Raw genomic sequence first — 21,580 nt, forward strand, 5'->3', positions numbered from 1 at the left:
GCAGACTGGCTGTTTGACCTATCAGCATTCTCCAAATGTAGAAAATCAAAATCACCATCCGTGGATCGGAAGAGGGCTTCCACAGAACTTCCACAAAAGAGGGCTGCGGACTCAGTCCAGGGCCGCCACGGTCGGGAGCGGGCCGATCTGCGGCCAGGGCGAGCTTCATTTGGGGCTGCGGGCACTATGGGCGGGCAGTCCGGGGCGCGCGGACAGTCCGGGGCACTTGAGTGGCCGAAGTGGGGGGGTGCACTACTTTAACGGTCCAGGTCCGCGGATTGAGTCCGCCATGGAGCATGGCCAGCCTCCGCAGTATGCAAGCGCGGCCTCGGAACCGAAGTGCTGAGGGCCGTATCAGCAGCTAGAGCTGCGATCTCTACGCTGCCTCCATGCTAGCCCCCAGCAAAAGCGGGGAATCGGTGGCCATTTTGCCAGTTTTTCTGGTGTAAAAGACCACCGTTTTCACACCGGCATGGGGACTTAGTCTCCAAAACAGAGAATCTAGCCTCGGGTGTCTCTACACGCGGATTATCTATTATTGTATGTGTCAGAGCAGAGTGCATCGAAGGGGGGTATATTGGAGTTTCTCTGAACGTTTGGGTCCTTTCCAGGGTATAAATTAAACCTTGAAAAAAGTGAATACTTTGTGGTGTCCCAGCCGAGGGTGGGGTGTGGGCAGAGGTGGAGGGCTGCCATTCTGCAGGGCGGTAACCCACATTTTTTAAAGAAAATAATTTATTGAGGCATTTATCATTTTAACGGTAGTAATCCACTTTTTGGGGGGGGGGGTCAGGGCAGGGTTAAGAAGGTAGTTCTGCAGAAAGGACGGCAGGCAGGGGGGTTGGGCCTCCCGAATTTATTATACTAATATTGGGCAGTAAATGCTGAAAAGGTGAGGGGGTGGGCCCTAGAATGGAGGAGTGTTTGTGAGGGGGGTCGGGGCTGAGGGCGTTGGCAACAGCACTGCTCCCGATGGTCCAGGTAAATATTCTGGGCGTCTGGTGGTGGTGGCAACGCTGAAGATTTGGAGGCAGTACTTTAGGTTGTGGGCCGGGTCAAGAGAGATGCCGATTAGGGGGAACCATAGGTTTAACCCATGTAAGTTGGATGGGAGGTTTCGGGTTTCGGAGATGGGAGTCAGGGTATTAAAAGACCTGTTCCGGAGAGGTCATTTTGCAAGGCTCGAGGAGTTTGGGGGATAAATATTGACTGGGGCAGGGGAAAGTATTTAGGGACCTGCAGCTCCTGCACTTTGCCAAGAAGGAGGTTCAGAGCTTCCCGATGGCGTGGCCGCCTTGTGTTGAAGAGGTACAGACAGCGGGGAATGGAGAAGGAGATGGTGTCGGCGATCTATGGAAGGATTTGTGGTGAGGACAAGGTATCACTGGAGGGGACTAAAGGGGATTAAAGCCAAGTGGGAGGAAGAGTTAGAGAGATTATAGAAGATGGTCTGTGAGGTGTGAGGTGCTCCAGAGGGTGAACACCTCAACCACGTGTGCGAGGTTGAGGCTGGTACAGGTGAAGATAGTGTATAGAGCGCACGTCACGAGGGCGAGGGTGAGCCGATTCTTTGAGGGAGTGGAGGATGCATGTGAGCGCTGTGGGGAGAGCCCCGCAAATCATGTTCACATTTTGGTCCTGCCTTGAGCTGGAGGTATATATTGGGGGGAGGTTTTTAAGGTCATCTTGGGGGTAGTACATGTGAGCTTGGAGCCAAGGCCCCTAGAAGCAATTTTCGGACCAGTTCGGGCCGCAGGCAGGTGCGGGGGCAGATGTTTTAGCCTTTGCCTCGCTGATTGCTCGGCAGAGGGTCCTGCTGGGGTGGAGGTCAGCTTCTCTGCCATGTACCTCAGCTTGGCCGGGGAAACTGCTGGAACCTTTGACCCCGAGAGGGCTATTGGTGGGGCTGAGCACATTTTTATGGGATGACCACTAATTTTCTTTTGGTCTTTTTGTTTTGTTTTATTTGGAATGTATGGGTGATGTTTGAGTTTGTATGTTGAACTTACTGTTAATTTATTCTGTTGTATTGTTAATTTATTCTGTTGTTTATTGGGGTTGGGGGGGGTTTGTTATATGCGTTGTTACGGGTGCCAGGGGGTGTTTATTATTGTTATTGTTATTATTGTTTTGTTGATATATATTTTTCAAAATTTTCCAATAAAAATTATTTTTTAAAAAGAGTTTGTATGTTGAAGGGGATGGTGTTTGGGGGATTGATACTGTATTAGTTATTGTTGGTTGACTTTTGTTGTGTATTTGATGAAAATGTGGAAAATGAGAATTTAAAAATATATTTTTTAAAGTCATGTAAAATGCAGTTATTCACTAAAAGGTGTATTTTCTGCCATTCACAATATCAAATGTAAGCTAATTGTATGGGTGACACAGTGGTTAACACTGCTGCCTCAGCACCAGGGACCTCAATTCCGGCTTTGTGTTACTGTCGTGTGGAGTTAACACGTTCTCCCGGCTTCTGCATGCGTTTCCTCCGGGTGCTTTGGTTTCTTCCCTCCGTCCAAAGATGTGCAGGTTAGGTGAGTTGCGAGGACAAGGCGGAGGCCTGGGCAGGAAACTCTTTCAGAAGGTCAGTGCAGCTTCAATGAGCTGAATGGCCTCCTTCTGCACTGTAGGGATTCTATTGGTCATATGGCTGTGTAGAGTTTGTTTGCTGCAGTTCCACAGATATCAGCTACCCTTTGATACTTTGCGCAAGTGGCCATCAATTAGGTGTGAGCCTGTGGGAAGCACAGCCTAGCCAAAATCCGAGAATGCACAACATTTACACATGCACTTTCCACTAAGGATCACAAAATGTCCATTAAGGACCAAAATTTCCAGCCAATTATCCCCACTTAGACCAAAGGAAGTGACAGCAACCACAGCAACTGTTTTCTTGGCTAAGACAGCGTAACTGAACTAAACCTGAGACGATGTGACCTTTATGGTTCAGTTATATTCCGCCTGAAAAGACTTATCCACCAGCACTGATCTTCAGGAAGAAACACAGTATCACACACAGCAAAATCACAGTATCACCTCTCTTATTCGGATCAATAAGATTTCCTCACAATGGGTCCTTAATAGTATACCAGATTTGAGGTTCAGATAACTACCATGTGCTATTCAATATCAAACCAATATTCAGCTAATTCCTCAACCGGATCAGGACAATGGAATTCACTGTCCATGTTGGACAACTGAATAAGCACCTATAATTGAACAGGTTTCAAGAATGGTCTGTACTTTCCCTCCCCGTACCTGTTTTTTTCCTCCAGTTCCTTGTTTGCTTTTTTCTTGAACTTTGGGAGCAGCTGTTGGAGCAAGTCCTTAGCAGCATCACGGTCTTTGGCTGCAGCACCAGCACTGTTATCATTGGTGAAATGGAAGATTGTAGCATCTCCTGTATGTAAAATCAGCTGAAGCTGTACTTTTGCTTTTCCTTCAGGACTTATCTTCTGACCTGGAATTCAAACAATACCACGATTTCAGACTGATGAAATTATTACAACAGGACATTTCAATCTATGGACATGAAGAATACATAAAAGGACTAAAGTTTAACTGGTATTAAAACATTTCTGCAGACTATCTTAAAATTAATTTTCTGTTCATCGATGTAAAGAATGTTTAAGCTAGAAAATGAAACACTTTACAACATCAAGCTGTCAGGGAAAATAGTGATGCCATGAAAATATCAGGGAAATTTAATTAATTGGAATGCTTTCTGGTTATATTTTTTATATTTTGGAAAATAATCTGTTTATGGTAGGAACAGTTTGGTTATGCTAATTGAATGAGTACTTTTGATATGCTGTAAGCCTAGCAGCACAGCATACAGATGCTTACTCAAAGCAAACTGATAATGGAGAACATAAAGAGTTTTGAATAAGGAGTTAGAGGTTCAAAGGGAAAGTGTGAGCTATGCATTTACAATCTAAAAGGTAGACTCATGAAATGAAAGTAATTAAGTTTGACTTCTGAAGAGGTTAGTTCAGATAAGGCAAGGTCAAAACGTAGCACATTGGTTAGCACTGTTGCTTTGCAGCTCCAGGGTCCCAGGTTTGATTCCGGCTTGGGTCACTGTCTTTGCGGAGTCTGCACGTTCTCCCCGTGTCTGTGTGGGTTTCCTCCGGGTGCTCCGGTTCCTCCTCCCACATGTCCAGAAAGATGTGCTATTAGGTCATTTGTACATTCTGAATTCTTCCTCCGTGTACCCGAACAGGCGCCGGAATATGGCGACCAGGGGTTTTTCCACAGTAACTTCATTGCAGTGTTTAGTGGGCCTACTTGTGACAATGATAAAGATTAGAAAAAGGAAAAAACTGTATATCAGGAGATGATTTACCCTGTGCAAGGGAAGCTGCTTCAGACCTCAGCCACAACAGGAATAGCTGTCCAACTCCCAGCGAGCTGTGTCTGTGAAGAAAGCCTGTCTTGAGAAGCCAGTTGATTGTTTTACGTCAGAAGCAAAGGAGATAGAACTGGCTGGTTTGGTAATTGCTACTGGATTTTGTATAGTTTTTAAAAATCTATAAAATGTTGTGGAGCATCCGGGCAGAATTAGCTCTAAAAGTAGCGCAATAAAGGCTGTTGGAACTAAGTAAAGTTAGTAAACTGTGTATAGTCATTGTCTTATGAAAATGAAATGAAAATCACTTATTGTCACAAGTAGGCTTCAAATGAAGTTACTGTGAAAAGCCCCTAGTCGCCACATTCCGGCGCCTGTTCGGGGAGGCTGGTACGGGAATTGAATAGTGCTGCTGGCCTGCCCTGGTCTGCTTTCAAAGCCAACGATTTAGCCCAGAGTTAAAGGGACTCCTAGTTTATTGTATTGTTGTTTATTTTAGTGCTTAATAAACAATTATTTTCCACGGCACCGAGGTCCCAGCGAGAATTAGCTCAGGTCGTGCAATAAAGGCTGTTGTAACCAAGTAAAGTTAGTAAACTGTGTATAGTCATTGTCTTAGTTAAAGGGACTCCTAGTTTATTGTATTGTTGTTTATTTTAGTGCTTAATAAACATTTCTTTATCACGGCACTGAGGTCCCGGCTCTGGGTCACAGCCATGTGGAGTTTGCACATTCTCCCCGCGTTTGCGTGGGTTTCACCCCACAACCCGTGTGCAGGATAGGTGGATTGGCCACGTTAAATTGTCCCTTAATTGAAAAAATGAATTGGGTACTCTCAATTTAAAAAAATAAACATTTATTTTATTCATCATCACAAAACATTTAGGACATCATTCTCTGGATTTCAAACCCTTGCTCACATTATATCAAATTGCAAAGTACAGTTGAGGGCAGTTGTTTCATGTTTCCCTTCTGGGATTTGGAATAACCGGGCATTTACCATCAGCTGTGTTTTTAATAAAGCATTCCCAAGGGAAGTTAGAACATTTGACAAATGCAACAATGTACCACCTTCCTGCAACTGCTCCACTTTGAACTGAGTGAGACAGCCTCTCTAGTGCCAATTGATGCTTTGTTACAAGCAATCTTGCAGAAGGACCCCATACTCACCAGAAACTAGATTGTAACTAACTAATTTCAGCCTTGAAGAAGCAGAAGTGAACTCTTGATAACCTAGAATGGTTCTAAAGTCACATAAATGGAAAGCGAGTCCTGATGTTAACTAATTTACTGCAGAATATCATAGAGCATGTATAACTCAGTCAGATGCAAAGTAAAGTTTTTTCTACTCTGCCCCAGCCACAGAAGCGCAATGAACTGACAGCTTTCCCATTTCCCAACATTCCTCTCGGTCTTTTTTTTTTTAAATTTAGATTAGCCAATTATTTTTTCTAATTAAGGGGCAATTTAGCGTGGCCAATCCACCCACTCTGCACATTTTTGGGTTGTGGGGGCGAAACCCACGCAGACACGGGGAGAATGTGCAAACTCCACACGGACAGTGACCCAGAGCCGGGATCGAACCTGGGACCTCAGCGCCGTGAGGCGGTTGTGCTAACCACTAGGCCACCGTGCTGCCCTTCCTCTCGGTCTTTTAATGCTAGATTAAATATAGTTCTATGCTCCAGCTGCATGTTCATAAGGAATAGGAGCAAGAGTGTCCAAACCTAGTTTTATACGAACATATGAACGAAGAGCCAGAGTAGACCATTGTGACCCTCGAGCCTACTCCACCAGTCAATAACATGACTGATCTGTCTCAACTTTACATCTGCCTACTCCAGATAACCTTTGATTCCCTTATCTATCTACCTCTGCCTTAAAAATATTCACTTCGGGCAGCACGGTGGCACATTAGGTAGCACTGCTGCCTCATGGCACCGAGGTCCCAGGTTCGATCCCAGCTCTGGGTCACTGTCCGTGTGGAGTTTGCACATTCTCCCCATGTTTGCGTGGGTTTCACCCCACAACCCAAAGATATTCAGGTTAGGTGAATTGGCCATGCTAAATTGCCCCTTAATTGGAAAAAATGATTAGACACTCAAATTTATGGGAAAAAAAATATTCATCGTTCTCTGGGGAAGGAGTTCCAAATATACACCGTGTCCCCTGGTTCAGCATCCAACCTCACAAGTCCCCTCAGGATCTTACATGTTTCAAATGATCTCCTCTCAAATGTTTAAACTCCAATGGATAAATACAGACTCAGCCTTTTCAACTTTTCTTCACAAGATAACAACCCATCCCGAAATCAGTCAAGTGAACCTTCTCTGAGCTGCTCCTAACACATTTATATCCTCTCTTAAATAAGGAGACCAAAACAGTCCACAGTGCTCCAGATGTGATCTCACCTTTGCCTTGTGTAGCTGAAGCAAAGCATTCCTACTTTTATATTCCATTCCCTTTGAAATAAATGGTAGCACTTAATTTGCCTTCGTAATAATTTGCTGTACCTGTATCCTAACTGTTCCTGATTCATGTGCTCAGACATCCAGGTCCCTCTGCACCTTCCAGAAAGCAATTATCTCTTTTAAGTTACCAAGTGGTCTGGATACAGCTTTTAAAATGAAGTTAGAGAAACACTTATTTCAAACTGTGTAGTTCAAAACCAGTCCAAACTCAAAGTGCAAGTAAAACCCACAGCCACAGCCCATATCCACCCAAACAATGACATCACTGAAGCCATGTGATAAGACAAAAACCTTTCTTAAAGGGACACTCCCATGACACATCCAAGACACCACTATCACCATCCCTGGGTATATCCTGTCCCACCGGCAGGATAGACCCAGCAGAGGTAAATGGTCAGGAGGGAGTTGTCCTGGGAGTCCTCTACATCAACTTTGGCCCCCCACGAGATCTCATGGCTTCAAGTCAAACATGGGCATGGAAATCTCCTGCTGATTGCCACATACCATCCACCATCAGATGATGAATCAGTTCTCCACTTGGAGGAAGCACTGAGGGTGGCAAGGGTACAGAATGTACTCAGAGTAGGGGACTTCAATGTCCATCACCAAAACTGTCTTGGTAGCACCACTATTGACTGAGCTGACAGAGTTCTAAAGGATATAACTGCTAGATTGTGTCTGTGCCAGGTATTGAGGAAGAAACATACTACACCTCATCCTCACCAACCTGCCTGCAGCAGATACATCTGTCCATGACAGTATCTAGGAGTGACCACCACAGTCCATGTGGAGATGAAGTCCCCTCTTCACACTGAAGATCAATCATCATGTTCATCGTATTGCAAGGCCCTACCATCATGCTAAATGGGATAGATTCAGAACAGATCTAGCAAGTCAAATCTGGGCATCCACGAGGCGCTGTGGGTCATCAGCAGCAACAGGATTGCACTCAGCCACAATCTGTAAACTCATGGTTCAGCATATCGCCCACTCTAAAATTACCCCCAAGCTAGGAGATCAACCCTGGTTCAATGAAAAGTGCAGGAGAGCATATCAGAAGCAGCACCAGGTATACTGAAAAATGAGGGATCAACCTGGTGAAGTGACATCACAGGACAGCTTGCATACCAAAAGCATAAGCAACAAGTAATAGACATAGCTAAGCGATCCCATAACCAACGGATCAGATTAAGCTCTGCAGTCCTGTCACATCCAACTGTGAATTGTGGTGGACAATTAATCAACTCACTGGAGGAGGAGTCCATAATATTCCCATCCTCAATGATGGGAGCCCAGCACATCTGTGCAAATGACAAGGCTGAAGCGTTTGCAATAATCTTCAGCAAGAAGTGCCGAGTGGATGATCCATCTTGGTCTCCCTCAGAGGTCCCCAGCACCACAGATGTCAGTCTTCGGTCAATTCAATTCACCCCACATAATATCAAGAAATGGCTACGGCACTGGGTACTGCAAAGGCTACGGGCTCTGACAATATTCGGCAATAATACTGAAGACCTGTGCTCCAGAACTTGTTCTTGTACTGGAACAGTTTGGCAGGACGCAACAACACTGACATTTATCCGGCAATGTGAAAAACTGTCCAGGTATGTCCAGTAGGCAGGACAAATCCAACCCGGCCAATTACCGCCCTAGTCTATTCTCAATCATCAGTAAAGTGATGGAAGGGGTAATCAACAGCACTAGGAAACAACACTTACTTAGCAATAATCTGCTCACGGACGCTCAGTTTGGGTTCCGCCAGGGTCATTCAGCTCCTAACTGCATTGGTTGAAACATGGACTAAAGAGCTGAACTCCAGAGGTGAGATGAACGTGACTGCCTTTGACATTAACGTGGGGCGACACGGTGGCGCAGTGGTTAGCACTGCTGCCTATGATGTGGAGGACCCGGGTTTGATTCCGGCCCCAGGTTACGGTCTTGTGTGATGTTTGCACATTCTCCCCGTGTATGCGTGGTTTCAGCCCCACAACCCAAAGATGTGCAGGTTAGGTGGTTTGACCACACTAAATTGCCCCTTAATTGGATAAAAAAATTGGGTACTCTAAATTATTATTTTTTTAATTCTCAGTTATAGCACTGGGGGCAGGATTCCCAAAGGACTCTGGAATTTTCCCGACTACCAATGCCAGTCTAACTGATCTATAATTCTGTTTTCCTTTGCCTCTCTTTTTAAATAGTGAGGCTCAATTAGCTACCTTTCAATCTGTCGGAACTTTCCAGAGTCCATAGAATCTTGGAAGATGACTACTAATGCATCCTCTTTTGAGGGCCACTTCCTTAAGTACTCTGAGGATTTATTCTCCTTAAATCCCATCAATTTCCCCCACAATTTTCCTACGAATACTGGTTTCCTTCAGTTCCTCCCTGTCACCAAACCAGAGTTTCCCAACATTCCTGGTATATCATTTGTGTCCTTCTTTGTAAAGACAGAATCAAAATATATATTTAGTTGGTCAGCCGTTTATTTGCTCCCCATTCCTCTGAATTCCTCTCTTCCCACTTGTCTTCACCAATCTTTTCCTTTTCACATACCCATAGAAGCTTTTGTGGTCAGTTTTTATGTTCCCCGCAAGCTTACTCTCGTACTCTAGTTTCCCCTTTTCAATCAATCCCTTGGTCCTCCTTTGCTGAATTCTAAATTACTCTCAGTTCCTGGGTCTGTTATTTTTCCTGGCCAATTTGTATGCCTCTTCCATGGCTCTAAAACTATCTATAATTACCCTTGCGACAGCCAGGAAGAACAATTGTTGCAGTTTACCCATCTGCTCTTTGAATGCTTGCCATTGCCTATTCACCATCATCCCTTTAAATAACGTTTCCCAATCCATCATAGCCAACTCAATACAAATGTAATTCTGCGATCATCCCAAATTTATACCGTGAATTATACAAATAGCAAATCTTCTTCTGCATTGCTCCAATCTTCTATAAACTCCATTGTAACGTGTTTCAATCCTCACACCTCCCATCCTGTGACCGCTCCAAGAGAGGCTGCTAGTTTAGGAGCAATTGCTGCATGGTTTGGAGAAATTCTGTAATGTGGGCTAATGCTTTTAGGAACAGGTCTAATTTTACAACATTGACTTTACGCAAGATCTTCACAGCCAGAAGTAAGAGAAAATTTTCAATACCATCTGCTTGGACTAGATTTGCAAAACAGATCAAAAATATAGACGGACCAGTGACAAATAACTGCACTGCACAGACTCTTCATCTGACCAAGATACTTACAGCGGATATCTGCATACATATGGCTAATGACAAAACGATCCTTCCCCTCTGGTGTCCATGCTACACGCTCGGCCATCAGGTATAGGGCCCCATCTTGTTTTTTGTGCCGTACTTTCTTCACAATTAGCAGAACCTCCTCTGATGACGTGGCCATGATGAACAGTTTGTGAGATTCTGCACAAAGTACACAAAGTTTGGTTAATTTACATGGTTCATTCAAGTTTACAAAACAACCAACTCCAGACTCAATGAGCTCCCATTTTTTAAATGCCTAATTTACGACGGTCCAGTTGTTTCAGGACACCAACTGCCGCTGCACTATTTAAATTTGCCTGAATCTCATGACTAATACTCTTTCTTCTCACAATGAAGCGCCCCAGAACAGATCAAGAGAACATTAGGAGAAGTATTTACTTCTCAAGCATACCCAGTTAGAACAGAATCCTGGTTAAAACTAGATAACTGGAACCATTTTTAAAATAGCAAGATGCTGCAATGGGGGTTGGTGGATTTGGTTATCTGGAAGAATATGATCAATGGGTCAATCGAATCTTGCAGATCCAGTGTCTGCTATAAAATATACAGCTGTCTTTAAAGAAGCTCTTTCAAAATGCACTAAATGACCATTTACTTAATTTTATTTTTTTTTAAATATTTTTTATTCTCCTCCTTTTTCACATTTTCTCCCAAATTTACACCCACCAACAATAAACAATAATCAGCAACAAATATGTCAATCCCCATATCGATAACAACAATCCCTTCCTCTCACCAAACCCCAAACATTAGCCCGCATGTTCACACAAACAAATGACAAAAAGGAATTAGGGATCACCCGTAGTCACCATTAATACACAGCCCCCCTCCCCCAAAACCTCCCACCCACACGCCCCAACTAATGTTTGATGTTATCCAGTTCTTGAAAGTGCATAATGAATAATGCCCACGAATTGTAGAACCCCCCCATCCTTCCCCCAGTTCAAACTTAACCTTCTCAAGAGTCAAGAATTCCAACAGGTCCCCCCGCCACGCCAGGGCACAGGTTGGAGAGCAACCTCTTCACCCTATCAGGATCCGCCTTCGGGTGATCAACGAGGTGAAGGCTACAACATCTACCTTTGCACCCATTTCAAACCCTGGCTGGTACGACACCCCGAATATGGCCTCCCGGGCGCCAAGGTCCAGTTTCACGTGCACCACTTTAGAAATTATCCTAAAAACCCCCTTCCAGTAATCCTCAAACTTTGGACAGGACCAAAACAGATTGCTGCGCCCCCCCCCCCCCCCCCCCCCCACATGAAGCAATGTTCACACACATCTTCTACTCCTTCAAAGAATAGGCTCATCCTCGCCCTCGTGAGGTGTCCTCTGTATACCACCTTCAGCTGATTCAGCCCCAACCTCGTGCAGGAGGTGGAGGGATTCACTCTCCGGAGCACCTCACAAGAGAACCCCCTCCTCCATATCCTCTCCCAACTCTTCCTCCCACTTTGTTTTGATCCCTTCCAGTGGTGTCTTCTCTTCTTCCAAAATAGCTCTGTAAACCACTGACACTACCCCCTTCTCCAGTCCCCCTCTCGTTAGCACCTCCTCCAGCAATGTGGAGGCTGGCTCCACCAGGAAGCTCTGTATCTCCTTTCTGGCAAAATCTTGAACCTGCATGTATCTAAACACTTCCCCCTGCTCTAGCCCATGCTTCGCTTCCAGTTCCTTCAATCCTGCAAACCGACCACTAAGAAACAAATCTTTTCGTGTCTTAATCCCCTTCTCATCCCATTTCCGAAAATTTCCATCCCACCTCCCTGGCTCAAATCTGTGGTCTCCCCCGAATCGGCATTTCCCTTGACCCTGCCCCCCCCGAAGTGTTGGTGAAACTGCCTCCAAATTCTCAATGAAGCTATTATTACCGGACTCCCTGAGTACTTCCCCCGGGGCTATCGGGAGCTGTGCTGTTGCTAGTGCTTTGAATCCCGACCCCCTGCACAAACTCTCCTCCATTCTGACCCACTGGGAATCAACCCCTCTGACCCAGCTCCGCACCTTTTCCATATTTTCCGCCCAGTAGTAATACATCAGGTTCAGAAGACCCAAACCCCCCTGCCTGCCTTCCCCTCTGTAGCAGCACCTTTCTAACTGGCCACTTTCCCTCCCGATATGAACAAAGTAATCCTTCCCTAAATCTCTCTGAAAAAAGCCTTTGGCAGGAAAATCGGCAGGCATTGAAAAATAAACAGAAGTCACGGCAACACATTCATTTTAACCGCCTGTACCCGACCCGCCAGAGACAGACCATCCTACCTTGCAAAATCAGCTTTCACTCTCCCCACCAAACTAGAAATGTTGTACCTGCGGAGCCCCCCCCCCCCCACTCCCGGGCAACCTGCACACCTAGATACCTAAAGTGAGTCCCTGCCCTACGGAATGGCAGCCCCCCCACTCCTGCCCCCACCCTGGCCGAGACACCACAAAATACTCACTCTTGTCTAGTTTTAGTTTGTACCCGAGAAAGACCCAAACACTCGAAGCAGCTCCAATATTCCCCCTATCAAAACACTCGGTTCCGACACGTATAACAGCAAGTCATCGGCATATAAGGACACCCTATGCTCTATGCCCCTCCGCACTATTCCTTTGCATACCCCCGAACTTCTCAATCGCGAGTGCAAACAGCAGGGGGGAGATAGGACATCCCTGCCTAGTCCCACGGTGGAGAGAAAAGTATCTTGAGCTGATGTTGTTTGTGTCGACATTCGCCCTTGGCTCCTTATATAGTAGCTTTACCCAATTCACAAATCTTGGTCCAATCCCAAACCACTCCAGAACTGCCATCAAGTATCCCATTCTACCCGGTCAAACGCCTTCAGTGTCCAATGCCACAACCACCTTTATTTCCTTCCCCTCTGCCGGTGCCATAACAACGTTCAATACCTTAACGTTTGAAAATAGCTGCCTCCCTCTCACGAACCCCGTCTGATCTTCACCTAGCACCTTCAGGAGGCACTCCTCCAGCCTACGTGCCAGTACCTTCGCCAATACATTTGTGTCCACATTCAGAAGTGATATGGGCCTATACAATCCACACTCCGTCGGATCCTTAACTTTTTTTAGCAACAGTGAAATCGATGCCTTCCCCAAGGGTTGCGGCAGCACTCCCTTCCCTATCGCCTCTTCAAACATCCCCACCATCAAGGGTGCCAGCTTATCCTTAAATTTTTTTATAATATTCCACCGGAAACCCATCCGGCCCTGCCACCTTGCCCGACTGCATCCTCCCAATCACATCCTTTATCACCTGCTCCACTATCACTCCTTCTAATGTAGCCCTGTCCCCCTCCCCTAACCTCAGGTACCCCAACCCATCTAGAAATTCCTGCATCTCACTGTCTCCCCCAGATGGCTCTGACCTGTACAACCTCTCATAAAATTCCTCAAAAACCTTGCTTTTTTTTTTTTAAATTTAGAATATCCAATTCATTTTTTCCAATTAAGGGGCAATTTAATGTGGCCAATCCACCTATCCTGCACATCTTTGGGTTGTGGGGGTGAAACCCACGCAGACACAGGGAGAACGTGCAAACTCCTCACAGACAGTGACCCAGGGCCGGGATTCGAACCCGGGTCCTCAGCGCCGTAGGCAGCAATGCTAACCACTGTGCCACCGTGCCGCCCAAACCTTGCTAATCAGATCCGGAGCCACCACCAACTTCCCTGCCCTATCCCTCACCTGAACAATTTCCCTTACCGCTGCCTCCCTCCGGAGCTGACCTGCTAACATACCTTATCTCCATGTTCATAAACTGCACCCCTTGCTCGTCTCAGTTGGCGCACCGCCTTCCTGGTAGATAGTCGGTCAAAGCTCGCCTGTAGTTCCTTCCTCTTTTACAGCTTCGCTGGGTCCCCATCTTCTGCATAACTCCTATCTACCTCCAACATCTCATCTATTACCCTCTGCCGCTCCAACCTCTCCTCTTTGTCCACCCTGGCCTTAAAGAAAATCACCTCACCACCACCTTTAGAGCCTCCCAGACAACTGCCTTCGACACCTCACCCGTACAGTTGAAACCTACATATTCCTCAATTACCTTTTCAATTTTCTCACAGAACAATTGGTTCCCCAAAAGTCCCACATCTAATTTCCACCCGGCCTCTGCGCTACCCCCTTCTCCAGTACCATATCCACCCAATGCTGAGCGTGATCTGACACAGTAATTGCCGAGTATTCCGACCCCTTAACCCCGCCAGCGTAGCCTTCCCCAACCACAAAAAAGCTGATCCGCGAGTATACCTTATGGACTGCTGAGTACTCCCGTTCCCTCGGATGCAGAAACCTCCAAGGGTCCACCCCTCCCATTTCCACCATTAGCTCAGCCAATGCCATCGGCCACCCCCGCGGCCCCCTGATGGGACCAACGAACGCGGCCGTGACCTGTTCAACCGTGGCTCCTGCACCAAGTTCCAGTCCCCCGGCCCCCCCTTATCAATTTGTGTGTCTCCAAGTCGGGGATGGCCCCAAACACCTTCTTTGCGAATCCCACATCGTCCCAATACGGTCCGTATACACTTAACAGCGCCACTAACCTCCCCTTCAACGCTCCTGTCACAATCACATATCTACCCCCCTGATCTGCGAACACCTTCTCCATCTGGGAGCGTACACTTTTGCTGACCATTACCGCTACCTCTCGAACTATTCCGTCAAATCCAGAGTGAAACACCTGACTAACTCAGCCCTTTTTAAGTCTCACCTGGTCCTTCATCCTCAAGTGAGTCTACCATTTACTTAATTGTACTTTCATTTCTCTCTTGTAGCCCTTTCTTTAAAAATATTTTGTTAAACGGTGACAATATGGAAGATCTGGTTTCGTTTAATGATGCACAGGCCTGAATCTAAAAACAACCATACACCACATAAATGGTAGAAGGGTTGCTCATCCTCCGTGTTTACAATTATTAAGAAAAGGTTCAGCCTGAATTCGGTGATCATTTCACACCACCCTTCTGTCCATTCTAATCTTTCCTATCTTTCTCCTCGCCACTCAGATCACAGTGTCTTTGACCCTTTTTCTGTTGTTCAATAAGCTGCAAATACACTCCATCTTCCTGCGTTGAAACCAAGACTCATTACAAGTCCCAAATGTTGACTCGTGTTTCTCAAGAATCAGAACTGTAGAATTTATTTTCTCCAGTCTTCCCTCCCTGGTACAGTAATGAATCCAAAGCTTGAAATTACCTAATCACCACTTCCTGTTCAAAGCTGCTTCTCTTCACAACTTAGTTAGTGTGCTGCACTCTGGACCTGGAGGCATTGAGCACCAACCTAGAGTGATCCCTGCAAATTCTGTCCTGCCAATAAAGAAAACATGGAGTTACCTGAACTGGACACGGCAAAGGAGACATTAAGTACAATTGGCCTCAGCACACCTCCGGACCAAAAACGGGGGGGGGGGGGGGGGGGAGAGAAGAGAACACACTTAGATAAGCAGCCTGACTAAATATTTAAATAATGAACATTTACCAGAAGTGAGATACCAAAAGGCAGACAACCTTTGACCTTCAGCATGAGCAACGTCTTCAGGAGCAATGAAGGGAACTGGAAGAGGAAAACATGTTTACATGAGGACATCTTTAATGCTGGAATCTGAAACGAAAGAGAAAATGCTGGAAAATCTCAGCAGGTCTGGCTGCATCTGTAGGGAGAGAAGAGCTAACTTTCGAGTCCAATGACTCTTTATCAAAGCTGGCTTTGACAAAGCTTTGACAAAGAGTCATCAGACTCGAAATGTTAGCTCTTTTCTCTCCCTACAGATGCAGCCAGACCTGCTGAGATTTTCCAGCATTTTCTCTTTCACATCCTTTGCATAAATGCTTTCAGTGAAATCGGATAGGATTCTGCATTCTCAAACAAAATAAACAACAATCAGGCCTGACAAGGCAATTAGAAAAGACAAAATAATAATAATTATTAAATAAATAAAAGCAAATTACTGCGGATGCTGGAATCAGAAACAAAAGGGAAAATGCTGGAAAATCTCAACAAGTCTGGCAGCATCTGTAGGGAGAGAAAAGAGCGAATGTTTCGATTCCGATGACTCTTTGTCAAAGCTGATTTACAATAATAATTGTTAATCGGACAGTCTCAGTGATGTACAAACAAGACAAGGTAAAAAAAAGACATCCTCAATGACAGATTCAGCGGGATGGATATGCGATCTGCCAAATTACTTCAGCATAAGGCAAGTGTAGTGGACATATGAATAAACCCTCCCCCTTATAGAGCCTTGATACACCTTCAAGTGCTTTGAACTCTCCTGTGAACTGTGGAATACTTCATTACAGCAGGCAGCGACCTCAGCAGAACAGGCTACTTACTTGTTGGCCAAGATTATATGGGCACTATATAGTCAGACAAAAACAAATCACACTTTAATGTTTGTGATACAGTTCTTAGATACTATTCTGGTTCTGCAATAGCTCAATTTTAAAGTTCTCATCTTTATTTTCAAATCCGCCATGGCATCTCTCTTTTCTGTAACCTTCTTCAGCCTACATCTCTCCAAGATCTATTTGTTCTTCCAATTCTGGCCTCTTGTGCATCCCTGATTCCCTCCACCAATTGTGGCTGTGCCTTCAGTTCACTAAGCCACAAGTTCTGGGATTCCTTCCCCATCTCTCCTCCTTCAAGACAATCCTTAATATTGTTACAATCTCCATTGAGACCAATAACATTTTTAAAAATTCAAACTTCCAATTAATGACTGATCGGGTGGTACAACAACATTTCACGGTTTAAGACATTTACTGTAACAAAGATGAAAAGCACTGTTGACTAAACACTATCTTTGCAGGCAACCTATACTTTAAACTGCAGAATGGAATACGCTCCTCCCTTTATTTTTACCACAGCCGAAAAACACAATCCTTATGTACATATATTACACTGTCCTTGAAGTAACATTCAATTCTCCCAGAATCAGAAAAGAATTCTTAGCTCCCAAGAGTTTATTTCAACTCTTTTCCTTTCTCAACCTGGTAACTTCTCATCCCAGCACCTGATCTTTAAAAAAAATGGGCCGTGGCTTCCAACCTGGTTAAGTAAGAAAAAGAACGGAATGCCAATCCAACAGTGATTGCTACTCCACGGATATTCTGGGTCCTTATAATAATCTTATAAACTTTAAATTTGCAACAGGATTTACTGCTTTGACCAATCCCTTGGTCACTGAGGAAATGAAAATTTACACTACCAAAGTACCTCAATGTACTTGGCAGTCTAGGCCAGCACATGATGAGCATGAGATTGTAAGTGATGGAATAAGTTAAGGGATCTCCATTGATAAAGAGGACAATAAATTAAGAGAGATCAGCAGGTATAAACACATTTTTGGATCGATGTTTGTTATTCTGTTGTTACCTTTATGCATCTTTGCTTCACCATGAAATATTGACCACTATATTTCATGCACATCTAATCAAAGGTAAAATGGTATACAAATAGAAGTGAACAAGAACATCTGGCCGGCACCCTCATTCAATATGGTCGTGGCTGATCTTGGGCTTCAACTCCACTATATTGCCCACTCCCCAAATCCCTCAATTCCCTGAAATTGAGGGAATCCCTCAATTCGCTAACATTTGACTCTCCCAGCCTTAAATTTAATGTTGGAGCATCCACACCCCTCCAGAGTAGAGAATTCCAAAGATTCACCACCCTTTGAGTGAAGTAATTTCTCCTCATCTCAGTCCTTATGATCAACCCCTTATTCCGAGACTTGTGCCCTGTTTTAGATACCCAACCAGTGGAAACAATCTCTCAGTGTCTATCCCATCAAGCCCTTCAGAAATTTATAAATTGAGATGGTCTCCATTCTTCTAAATCCAGAAACTATAAACCCAGTGCCCTTCATCCAAGGGACCAGTTTAGTGAAACTTCACTGTACTGCCTCCAATGTAAGTACATCCTTTCTTAAATGTGTAGACCTAAACAGCACACAGTATACCTGTTCACCATATAGCAAGTGTTCATAGGTGAATCATGAATATGATTTCTCAATAAATACCTGATTTAATATTGTTAGAATGGTCAGTATGTGTAATCTGTTGTTTAAAGTAATAAGATAAATTCAGACAAGAAAGCGGTGCAAGAGTCACTTCTCCTAATATCGCCTTATGTGGTTTAGCATCAAATGTAGTTTCATAAAACTCCTGTGAGGTTTCATGGGATGCTTTGCTGTAGAATAGCATGACATAAATGCAAGCGGTCTTTCCACCAGCATTGACAGGTCTATAACTGTACACACTGCGACATCCTGTGTTTTTCACCAGCTACCCTGATACCAACCAATCTCCCCATTAAATACCCCAACAATGCAATCTGATACATAGATAGCCAATTTTTGCCATTATAAAACTACTGCACCTTTCACTCAAGAGACCTGTTGCACAGTCCATCTGCAGAGAGATTAGCAATCGGCATCAATGGACATCCCAAAGTGGTTTACAGAGAATGAATTACTTCTGAAGTGTAGTCATTGTTGGAATATAGGAAACACAGCAGATCGTTTATGCACAGCATGCTCCCACAAACAGCAATGTGATCATGAGCAAATAATCTGTTCTTGCAATGTTGATGGCTAGAACACCAGGCATTACTCCCCTGTTCTTCAAAATATATCCGGAGATCTTTCACATCCACTTAAGTGGCAGACAGGCGCATAGTTTAATATCTCATCCAAAAGAGGGCACGTCTGAAAATGCAGAACTCCCTCAGTACTGCACTGGGGTGCAGACTAGATTTTTATGATCCGGTTCTGGAGTGGAACCTGAACCCACAACCTTCTGATACCACATACAAATCAGAGATGAGATATTAGAGGCTTGGGCCACAATTTTTCAATCTTCCTCAGACACGCAAATACACAATGGAAGTGAAAAATAGCCAATGTAACAGCTATGTTCAAGATGGAAAAGAATTAACAAGGTAACCATTAATTGGTCTAACATTAGTCGTGAGCTAGCTTTTAGAATTTACAATTTGAAATAAAGCTAGTCAGCATTTTATTAAGGACATCCAGGCGGATGTGTTACCGACCAGTCATGTTTCACAAATTGATAGGTTTTCTTCCTGAAGTGACTGATTGGTTAGATAAGGAAATTTCAGGGCTCTTTATACAGTCAATGAGCATCGAACGTGTGAGTGTGTCAGTTCAGTAAGTAATTCAGACATGAGTCAGTCCTCAAATGTCAACACCAAAAGAAAGATTTTTACCCCTACCCACAATTCCAACCGTGCCCCCACCCCACAATTCCAACCGTGTCCCCATCTCACACACACTTTGCAGAGCATCAAGGAAAATTGTAACAGAAGACATGACATTTTTAAAAATACGACATCAGATTTTTCTTAGATTAGTAACTAGGTTTTCTCTGATCTAGCAGTAGATCAGAGCAATAATCTCCCTACTAGTGCGCAGCATAGTCATTTAGAAACATGGGATATAGGAGCAGGAGTAGGTCAATTGGCTTCCTTCAGCCTGCTCCGCTATTTAATTAGATCATGGCTGATGTTCTATCTCAATGCCAGGTTCCCCATATCCCTGGATATCTTTTATATCTAAAATCTATTGACCTCTGAATTGAATATACTCAATGAGTGAGCCTCCACAGCGACCTGGGGTAGAGAATTCCAAAGATTCGTAACCCGCAGAGTGAAGATATTTCTCCTTATCCAAGTCCTAAATGGCCTATCCCTTATTCTGAGACTGTGGCATGTATTCTGGACACCCCCTTATAAGTTCTAAGTATTATTTGAACTTAAATTCTAATTGTTTTCATTTGAGACTTTCATCTATACGGCAGCAGGAGACAGTCTGATAGAGAAACTCAGGAAATCTTAATAGGTTGTAGATTAATACTTATCAAAGACAGAGCACAGCTTGACTAGCGTGCTATGGCTCTTGCTTGCCGGTTCAGCCATGGGCACAGGTTGACACTCAGTCTCTTTTTTTCCCCTAACTTCTGCTTCCTTCGGACAGAAGTCTCTTGTGTAACTTGTTCGGTGAAGATTTCTGCTTCTCAACTCCAAGCCATAACTCACAGCGTGATTAATGATGTTATTGCATTCCAATTGGCCTAAATGAGGCAAAGATGTTTCACAATTGGCTTAAGGGGTGCATCAGTCTGTGATTGGTCTAGGTGGTGGATGATTGATTTGTAATTTGTTTCTCAAGGGTGATGGTCATCTATTGATTCATTTCCCATTGACCCCTGACTGGCCATCGAAGATGTCAACTACTTGTAGACCTTCCCTTTTATCAAAGTTCGTTACTTTACTTACTTCTTGATAAAATAAAGTGTAATGATATCTTCCTTAGCCATTTGTTCTGGATGGGGGAAAATATGCTGTCATGCCCTCATGATTGATATCTGGAACTCATCGCCTCATTTCATTTCACTGGTATTAAACCAGATCCTTATCACTATGATTTGTGCAGGTCATTTGAAGGTTGACATTACTTCTCTCTGTGGTTACTTAGAATTAGTTCCTTAACTTTTAAAACAAAGGATAAAGTGGTAAAGTTGCTTATAACCTTAAAACTAATTTAAACATTTACAAAGTGGGTTCTATAGTTCATATATAGAACGGGGATAGGGAAGGGGCTTTTTCAGAGAGTCGGTGCAGACTCGATGGGCTGAATAGCCTCCTTTCTGCACTGTCAGGATGGGCTGAATAGCCTCCTTCTGCACTGTCAGGATGGGCTGAATAGCCTCCTTCTGCACTGTCAGAATTTTATGGAGTATAAGTGAGAATAGTTTGATATCTGCGTTTATTTGAGATAAGGCAATATAGGATGTCTGGGAACATGGATTCTTCAATCCCAATGTCTAATTGATCTGTAGGTATCTATGTCCTGTAGAAATTCATTAAAACAGGCACTTATCAATGTGTTTTCAATGAGAAAACTGCTTTGCCAAAGTGTGTTTTTGTATGTCAGTGCTTGGTACAAGTCAACTAAACATACCAAATAACTTTACAAAGGCTATATAAAATACAAATAAAATCAATGCTTTAAAGTGATTGATGTGCTAAATATAACACAACACATTCAATTAACACATTAAAATTTAAAAGAACTAGAGTCACAAAAGCTAATTACAGAATTTAATTCTAAGCTTACTAAATCAAAGATGGTTACACACTGTGAAATAAAGTGCCAACTTGAGAATGACCAGTTTACTCAGACTCTATATTCGGCCTGTTAACTAATTCTTAATCAATGTTAGTATATTATCCCCAATCCAATGTACTTTAACTTTCTTACTAACCTCTGGTGTGGGGCCTTATTGAAAGCCTTCTAAAATCCAAGTGCATATCCATTGCTTCCACCCTATCTATTTTGCTAGTTACATCCTCAAAAAAACTCCAACAGGCTTTTCAGACATGATTTCCCTTTCATGAATCCATGTTGACTCTGCCCAATCCTATCACTATTATCTAACTGTCCAATTA

At 44.0% G+C, this 21,580-nt stretch overlaps 1 protein-coding gene across 1 annotated transcript in view; it reads right to left on the reverse strand.

The window, feature by feature from the left end:
• The window catches only part of gtf2h1 (general transcription factor IIH, polypeptide 1), a 133,126-nt gene that overhangs the window by 97,021 nt on the left and 14,525 nt on the right, over positions 1 to 21,580 (reverse strand). Inside the window, exons 2-4 of the mRNA XM_038806049.1 lie at positions 15,590 to 15,664; positions 10,075 to 10,248; positions 3,262 to 3,463 (exon numbers count right to left, since the gene is read on the reverse strand). Of these exons, the coding sequence (XP_038661977.1) occupies positions 3,262 to 3,463; positions 10,075 to 10,248; positions 15,590 to 15,664 (451 nt within the window). The remainder of the gene's footprint in view (positions 1 to 3,261; positions 3,464 to 10,074; positions 10,249 to 15,589; positions 15,665 to 21,580) is intronic.

This window comes from Scyliorhinus canicula, chromosome 9 (genome assembly GCF_902713615.1).
Source record: "Scyliorhinus canicula chromosome 9, sScyCan1.1, whole genome shotgun sequence".
NCBI lineage: Eukaryota > Metazoa > Chordata > Chondrichthyes > Carcharhiniformes > Scyliorhinidae > Scyliorhinus > Scyliorhinus canicula.